Genomic DNA, 9,082 nt, shown 5'->3' with positions numbered 1-9,082 from the left:
CATGTAATGCCTTTGTTATTGTTTAGAAACTTCTGCCAATATGTATGTTTTATATCACACTAGAGGTAGATGCCGTTGTGTTACACGTGTTACACCTCTTTTGATGCTGCAATGCTGGCATGCTGTCTATAATCACACAGTGCAGCAGATTGATGCTGCCGTCGTTTGATTCTAAAAAGAAATGCAGATGAGGCGTAAAGAATGGACTTTTTATAAAAAGGTCTAGTGAGGAAGACTGAAGCAAGTAAGCATGAATGTAAACAACACATGCTATAAAAAAATAAATAGAAATAATAATATTGACTTTGCAAATGTTTTTGGGGGTAAGAAATGCATATCACACCTTTGTTTAGGACTCATGCAATGCATTTTGGTGAGTAACGCTGAACGTAAACATCACTTTGTTTTGTTTACGAGGAAACTCCATTAAGCCACAGCATGAGTCACACACACGCCCACAACACACATCCTCACAGTTATAGAGACGAAAGCAATAATGCTGTCAAGAAATGAGGCAGAGCGGTGTGCATTCTCTCTGGATTTTATTCTTTAGGAAGATTTCTGTTTGGAATTACAAAATGCACTGGTAGAAATAGCGGTGAGACAGTTTGAGAGTGCGACAGATAAGAGTGTGAGAGAGACAGAGTAAGAGAGAGAGAAAAAAGAGGGAGTGAGTGAGAGATCAAAGGTTCCACAGCCAGTTCGAATGAGTACATCATCTGATTTGGCTCGCTCCTGCAACCCCCTGACCCCCACAAAAAGTAGAAGGGAGAATACACCGTCTTCTGAACTGTACTTTCTTTTCTTTGTCTACATATTTTTTAAAAACAGTTCTTTTTTTCGTGGTGTTCCTGAACATGGTTGTGTTGTGCCTCAACCCCATGTAACAGAAGAAATCAAACTCTCACCAAAGTCTCTTTTGTGTTTTTTTATTCTTTAGACCTTTTTTTTTTGTAATTTTTAACGTTTTTTGTTCTCAAAAATAGAAGGAAAAATGAAACGTTGCTTTTTAAAAACATCTATCTATTTATATATCTTTTTTTTTATTTCCTCTGAATTCATTAATCTGCTTTTTCTTTTTATGTCCTGAAGATGACTGTTAACCCACGGTGTGGCATGCACATAGCACATGCATTTCTGGAACTAGATATTTTTTCCTTTTTTTAAATCTTTTGTTCTTAAAAAACTCTTTTTTTATTTTCTCAGTAGCGGCTTTACATTGCTTTTTGAAGACTTTGTGTGGTTAATCAGCGTGTTAGTGGATTTCACTGCAGCATAGACACAAAGATGGATGGTGAATGTTTGGGGGCGTTGCATGTTTCATTCAGGGGGTCACTGACATCACACACACACACACACACACACACACACACACACACACACACGTATGCACACACAAACAGAGTCGAAGATTGTTTCAATGACTAAAACATCTTTAAGATTTCAAAAGGATTTCTGGAGAACAGAAAGCAAAGCAAGCACAAAACAAAACACCAAAAATTGAAAACACATTCACCCATGTACACATACACACATACACACACACAGGCAAAAACCCCACTTACATACACACACACACACCACAACCAGGAGCTACATACTTAGTGTGCTTTCTGATTTTTAGTGTAGTGATGTGAAAAAATACTTGTCTGTGACATTCCACTGAGGTTGGAAAGACACTAATAGGCAGTTTTTTTCTTTTCTATTTTGTTCGGTGCATTCTCTGGTCAACATGTGATAGGCCTCCAGGTAAAAAACGCAGGTCAAATAAATAAAACAATAATAACAATGTAGGGGCGGACAGTGGTGTGCATTGGTGACAAGTGTTAGTTTGAGGCACACAGAAAGAAATAAAAAGATATACAGGAGTGATTCACATAGGACATCAATGTTTTCTGGAACATGATGAAGCTCAGGCATCTTTTCTCCAACCCGTCTAAACCGTGACAGTCACTCGCCTGTGTTTACTCATGTTGAACACAAACGAGGGGGCCTACAAGTGAGAGAATGAGCTAAACTGTATTCTTGGTGCACTGATTAACAACTCTGAATCAGGAATGAAGTTAAAGGAGAGGTACAAAAACTGGAGGGACACTTGCTGTCATCTAGCGCCACCAGAAGGTCACAAGCGGCGGTGGAACTCTGCTTTTGCATCTGCAGGATAGATTCATCAAAATAAAAGCAGCAACCTGTAGGGAACTCCTGTTTGATCAATTATTTAAAGGGGTCTCACAATCAAATTCACCCACTGTCGACCAAGAACTACTGACTTCTTTCGAAAAATCTCGTGTGTCCTCCTGCAGACTCATTCTCCCACAATGCAACTGTGGGGTTAGAGCTCCACCTCAGGGTTGGAAAAATGATAAACTGAGTTCAAAATATAAACACAAAGAACAGAATATCAGACCAAATATGGAGAATCTGTCTCATTATCACGATCATTAGGAGTTATTATAGTATCTGTTTATCCATCATTAACAAAGAAAACAGAGATGAAGAGTTTCTCTCCTTTCTTCGCCTTTCTATTGGTCTCTTTCTCTCGGATGTGTCTGTTTTAACCCCAAACCCTGGAAGACTGTGAGATGTTACTGACTTGTTCACCGATATAGACACATCTTTTATCCACTTTACCCTGCTTCCCGGTTTTATCACCCAAAAAGTTTCACAAAAAATAGGTGCAATTCTAGCTGTATCAGTGGCAGGCATCTGGCACAGAACAAACACACGAGCAAGCAAAAAGTAATCATTTTGTTCCCTCTAGATAAAAATACAGCAACTATCCAATCTCCCTTCAGCCTTCTTGATTTCAGTGTGAATGAAGGTACAAAAAGAGGAATGTCATACAGAGGAGAGAAAGAGAAACAGAAAGGCATTTTTTTACCAAAAAAAAAGAGAGAAACCCTACAGACCACAACAAAAAGGACCAAGTAAAATTTCCCCCCACATACAGTAGATTCTCATTGTTGCTATTATTATTATTTTTTGTATCATTCATGCAGGATTCCACAGGGTGTAACAACTCCGCAAGTCTACAAAACGAAGCTGTGTGGGGTGCAACAGAAGATTCAAGCTTCAATGTTTTGAAGAAGTAGAAGAGAAGGAGGAAGAAGAAGCAGGAATAGAAGAAGAAATACTGCAGAAAACAGTTACTGGTTTGTTTTTTTGTTTCTGAAACCCATCTCCACGTTTTTTTTTTGTGTGTTTGTTTTTCTTCTCTCGTAGGTCGTGGGTTGAGGTTGGTGTAATGTTTCTGTGAGGAGGGTGTTCTCCGGGGACGACGGTAAACATCCCCAACACACCCATCCTGTCCTCTAGATTTTGACCAAGGGACTCGTCAACCTCGTGCAACGCTTCCCAACTCTCCCACCCACTTAGCCTCCTCACCTCATACAGGTGGAGGGCTTATTGTCAGATTTGTTCTTATTTAAAAACACAGATGATAAAACTCATCAATATTCAACTGGTGGCTGGGAGGGTTGGATTTGATTCTTTTTGCTGCTAACTAACTGAAGTTAGCTTTGAGAAGCAAAAAAAGAAAAAAGGAAAAGTGGTCGTTCTTTTGTCTCTGACTGTAAAGTGTCTTTTGTCGAGTCGCAACTCTTGACATCTTGTAAGTGGCTGTAGCTCGTTGCCAGAGGCATGATTTAAGACACACAAAGACATAGTGTCCGTCACCCCTCCTGCTTGCATCCTTAAAAACTGCAGTTTGAGGTTGGTCTTATTTGGCATCAAGATATGAGTGCAACAACAAAGCGAGCAGAACGTGGAGGTGGTTGTTTCTCCAGATCCTGCCTCGCCGTTCTTGTTCCACCCCTTCATCCTGACGCCGTCACGTAGCCCACCCTCACTGGGACATGTCAAGCATGGAGGAGAGGAAAAAATTCAACAGGCAAGAAAGAAAGAATCATGGTTTCCCTTGGCAGTCAGAGCTCCGGCTCAGAGCTTCCCGTCTCCATCTTTCCGTCCGTCTATCAATTCTTTTTCCTCCTTACGCCCCTCCCCCATCCCCGGAGGCTAGCACCAGTCGTCATCCTCCGTCTCGCTGTAGGGTTCATGCAGGCCCTTGCGGGGACCTCTAGGATGCCCAGCTGGAGGGGGGACCTTGTGAGGCCCAGTGTGTGGGGGTCCATGGAGATGTGTGGAGGGTGAAGAAGAGCGGTAGCCGTTGGGTAGGCGTCGTTGGGCGGCAGGCTGCATCTGGCCCTGCACAGGCCCGGTCAGGGCGGTGGTGGGAGGGGGCGCATGGCCGGCAGTCCTAGGTGAGGTGCGACTGGGCTGTTGGTGGGGTGGTGGATGAGGGTGGGGGTTGTTTACAGAGTGTGGCTGGGGTGGAGGGAGGGGATGGGGGTTATGTGGTTGTTGTTGTGGGGGAGGCGGCAGTGGGTGGTTGGCCAGAGAATGGGGGTGGGGGTTGCCACCCTGCATGGGGTTCTGGTCGTAGGCAGGTGGTTCATGGTGGGGCTCATAGTCCTGGTAGTCCTGGTTGTAGAAGCAGCCATCCCCTTCCATGGAGCCACCTCCTCCACCTGTGTCCCCCCAGCGAGGTGGGGGATGATGACCCTGGCGAGGTGTGCCATGGTGGGTCAGTGGGACGCCAGCGGGGGGAGGGCCCTGGCCTTGGGGAGGCTCAGGAGAAAAGCGGCGGGGAGCGGGGGCTGGGGGGCGGCCCTGTGGCCCCCCAGGCAGTGTGGGCATGGTCTTACGGACCACAGGGGAATAGGTGACATGGGGCCGGGGTGTGGCGGGAGTCTGAGGCAACTGTCGACGGCCTCGACGTGGCGTACTGGTCCCCGAGGTTGAGGGGACGGGACTTCCGCTGACCGAACTACTGCCCTACACGAAAAGTGAAATAAAGCAAATAAAAAGAACGAACCACAAATTCAACGACAGAACGTGTAGAATAAAGAGGATGGGAAAGATAGAGAATAAAACAAATAGAGAGAGACAGAATGCAAGATAGAGAGGAAAAGAGAAAGCAAGAGAGTCCGGATAGAAAAGCAAGAAAAGGGAAGAACAAGAACCACAGCAACGATAATAAAAGCACCAGTCATGATGTGCGTGCAGTGGAGGAGAGAAGGGCAGAAATGAAAGGCATCGAAAAGTAACAGAGCAGAGGATGCGGACAAAAAAGATGGGATTCCAAACAGCACCATACAGAGAGAAGCAACATGTCACGCAGAGGAAAGAAAACAAAGGACGACAGGAGAAAAAAAGGGTAAAGGGTTGATTTCCGGAGCAACAAATGTGGAACAGGGTAAATATGGTGACTAAACAGACATAAAGTGTGTTTGTTTGAACTATGAGCTGTGTGACATGTATGCAACATGTCGAGTTATAAAAATACATTTTTATAACACAAGGGCAAAATATCAAAAGGGAGGAAACAATTCTTCCCCAGTAAGTCTTCCTTTGCAAGACAACTTATCAAGATTCAACAGATAAGGCTGAATGGAAACATCACACAAGTTTGTCAGCAAAGGTAGATCATAGATACTTTTTGTTTTAGATTTAGTGTTTGGGAAAGGATGCCGTAAAAGGAAAGGTAGCGCAGGAAACGTGAGGGAACTGAGGCAGTCTAAAAACATTAAGGTGGGGCAGGGACAGCAGTCAGGTACTCAAATATACATTTTTTATGCATATTTGTGTGGTTTTGGAACAGTGATAACGGTGACTTTGTTTAACACAACTTGTATTCACATGATTATACCCACAATAATGAATATGTTTGTGTGCATGTAGTCAAACACATATACAAATGTATATAAATGGCCCATACTATCTTTGCCATTTTTAACACAACTGTGTGGTAAATTCTGCATTTTTCAATAACGGCTCTATTTCCCATGGATCTGTGTCTAAGTGATTAATGGGAACGACAACTTTTGAGTTTGATCCAGTATTTGGAGAAAGTGCTTCAGCTGCTAGCAGCAAAACAGACTGTGATGTAACCCCAAAGAGCATGTAGGCATTGTCAATATTGGTCCATTAAAAGTACTTTTTTTTGCCACTGACAGGCCCAGATTGTTATTAAAAGTGTCTTGAAAGGATCATTAACCCTTTAACCTTTCTTGTGCTGCTTTTAGACACCTTTCACAAGTATTTAAACCTTTGAACCCTGAGCGAATTGGTGCGATTTCCTTCAAAAATGTTGGAACAAAAGGCAATGAACAACTTGGTAAAAACTGTTCCACAAATGACAAGAAAATTTCAAAAAATATATTCGAAAGGTTAGGGTAAAATGTCTAAGGAAAAAAGCAAAAAACTCGGAAACAACTATATTTATAATTATCACAATTACATAATTAAAATTATGTTACAAAATTATTATATTCTTACGTACTTTTCAAGATCATTTACTTTTTAACTTTCCTTTCTTTCTTTCTTTCTTTTTTTTTTTTTTAAACTAATTTTCAGGTAATTTTCTTTTACTTTTACTTTTTACTGATTTCTTGCTTTGGGTCATTTCTTTTTTCATTGCACATTGTCAAAGCAATTTGCTCAAGGGTCAAAGGGTTAAATTGCAGCCATTTTCACCCCTGCTGGTTGCAGCACTCACTGTCAACACTGGACCAGTTTCAAAGATTGTTGTTCTCAGTAGTCACTGGGACACAAAAATATAAGAAAATAGGGTCCAGGTTAAAAAAGCCAGAATAAACCCTTTCAGGACAGCAACACATCTTGGCCTCCAATTTGAAGGGAGCAGAAACAAGGAGAGTATTCCTATAATAGCTCATGACATTTCTTCATCACTCTGTTTATGTTTATATCAAATTATAAAATACGTTCTGGTCAACAGTGAGTTTATAAAACTTTTCACTGTCCTATCAAGAGGTTCCCCAGATAACCCGCAGGAGATCTGTTTGGCAGATGGTAATGTGCTCATTAAAAAAACCCCATGAGAGGGACTTTCATCACACAGCCACATCAGAAACATCACACTCTGTGCAACATTAAAGCACAGTGTTTCTTTTATCATCAGAAAAGACCGCTAAGACATAATTAGCTGATCCCTGCAATTAACCAACGTCAAACTAGAGGCCCTATATTTTTCAGTGCAACACTCAAGATGTGGTCGTACAACTGCTGTTTTAGAAAGCAACTCCAGGTGTGTTGCTCCAAACTGGACACCACATGCACACAAGTAACAAGACGCCCACCTGTCTGTGCGTCAGGCACTCACGACCCTCACTGGGTGATCGTGACCAGCGCCGGTCCCTTTCTCTCTCCCTCTCTCGGTCATGCTCTCTGTCGCGGGAGTGCCTGTGTCCGTACTCGCCCCCTCGCTCTGCTACATAGCGCTCCTTGTCCATGGAGCCGTGGTGGTGGTGGTGATGGTGGTGGTGCTTACGGTCTTTGGACCGTCCGCGATCTCTGTCCCGATCCTTGTCTTTGGACGTGAGGTCGCCTGACTGGGTGGTTGTGCTCAGGTCTGTGCCCAAGCCTGATGGTTGGAGTTTAATAGAGTTATTATTGGCCTGTGGAGAAATCACTAACGATTGCTCTGACATTAGACAACAACATGATATCTCACTTCAACACTTCAAATTAATGGGTTCATAAAACCTTGGATGTGTGTGTATTTTTACATTTTAATGCAGCTTCTATTAGCGTTGGAGTACACCACTTTTAGAAGGTCTCGGTCTTGGAATCAAACGCATTGTGACTCGGTTTTGTCTCAGTCTCGGACATAGCTACTCCGGGTTTTTTTGATCAAGACCAATCGAGACCAAGTCTGCAGGAAGTGCGCAAGGCTCTGATGCAAACTTTTCAAAGTGGCCAAAAGGGGAATTACACCGCCCAGGCCGGTCACATGATGCGCACTGGCCCAGAAAGACTTTTCCCCAATTTACTTACATCAGAAAAGTGACATCTGTAAATCAGTGGATAGTTTTTTGTTAGCGTCAAAACCCCTGTGAAATGACTCATTTCACTATCTAGATTTAAGCAATCCAGTTCGATAACATTTGGGAAGTCTAAAAGAGCCGCAAAATTACATTTTTTATACAATTAGAATTAAGATACCATTAAATGATGATATAAATAAATAAAAGAAAAAAATCAAATAATGATAAATAATAATAATACTGCTTCTATATATGTGGTTGTTTGTGTGTGTATGTGGTCTTTCCCACCTGTGTCACCCTCCGTGTAGCGACAGAGGGACCTCTCAGACGCCCGATGACTCCGGTCTTTTCGCCGGTGTCCATGTCTGGAAGTTCTACCCTCCTCAGGTACACGCTCCATGTTGTAGTCGTCTGCCCCTCCTTTGTCTCTGTGGCCCCGCCCAGACCTGCTGTGGCCCAGCGACGAGGCCGAGCGTTTCATGGGACTGCTGTCGTTGATGGTCTGAGAGAGAAAGCAAGAGACCACCAAGGAAGGGAGGGAGAGAGAGGGAGAGATGCAGGGAGAGGCGTTTCCTTTGATTGTCGAGTTGGTGTTTGCGAGCGATGGGTTAAGAGACACTGTGTATGTTTGTATATGAATGTATGTGTGTTAGTGGCATCTGTTTCTTGAGCTCAAAGCTTACCCACTTTCCTCCCACAACATACACTCCCACATTAGTAATAACGTTCCAATCATGCTACTTTAAAAACATAGACACTGTATTCAGTTATAGGGCAGGGGTCGGCAAAAAGCAGCCCACAGGCCAAATTTGACCCTCCGTCATAATTATTTTGCCCCTACAAAAATATCAGCAAATGATGTAAATTATCCCTTTGATGTTCAAAATCCTACCTCATTCTGCACCAAGCTACTGAACAGGGTTTTAATGCACGAAGGGCCACTGGTACTGAAATGGAGTCTATTAAAAATAACCAGATAAATAACCAATGGCTAACAAAACAGCTAATTATGTGGTGTCATGACTGCTGTATGGTTTGCAGATGAATTAAATATAGGTCCAATATGTAGGATTTAGGGTGATGTATTGGTAGCAATGGAATGCACAGGATTCCCACAAATTTTACCAATAAAATTTCAGAACTTTTTCATTACTTTTCCATAATATTTTAGCCAACTTCAGCATTTTATGTTGGGTAGGGCTAAAAACCCTCACTTTCCAGGCAATTGTGAATAAGCA

At 42.7% G+C, this 9,082-nt stretch overlaps 1 protein-coding gene across 19 annotated transcripts in view; it reads right to left on the bottom strand.

Moving 5' to 3' along the window:
- Nucleotides 1-501: 501 nt before the first annotated feature.
- The window catches only part of cacna1aa (calcium voltage-gated channel subunit alpha1 Aa), a 101,222-nt gene continuing 92,641 nt past the window's right edge, over nucleotides 502-9,082 (bottom strand). For 18 of the 19 annotated variants that reach the window (XM_088069189.1, XM_088069190.1, XM_088069193.1 and 15 more), the window contains 3 exons: nucleotides 8,133-8,346; nucleotides 7,158-7,441; nucleotides 502-4,833 (listed from right to left, as the gene is read on the bottom strand). In XM_088069189.1, the coding sequence (XP_087925315.1) occupies nucleotides 4,015-4,833; nucleotides 7,158-7,441; nucleotides 8,133-8,346 (1,317 nt within the window). In that variant the 3' untranslated portion in view covers nucleotides 502-4,014. The remainder of the gene's footprint in view (nucleotides 4,834-7,157; nucleotides 7,442-8,132; nucleotides 8,347-9,082) is intronic. The other variant, XM_088069199.1, reaches the window with a different exon arrangement.

This window comes from Plectropomus leopardus, chromosome 18 (genome assembly GCF_026936395.1).
Source record: "Plectropomus leopardus strain MGB_pleo_1.0 chromosome 18, ASM2693639v1, whole genome shotgun sequence".
In the NCBI taxonomy this organism is placed as follows: domain Eukaryota; kingdom Metazoa; phylum Chordata; class Actinopteri; order Perciformes; family Serranidae; genus Plectropomus; species Plectropomus leopardus.
The sequence above is the reverse complement of the archived record's forward strand: the minus strand, read 5'-3'. Positions and strand labels throughout refer to the sequence as shown.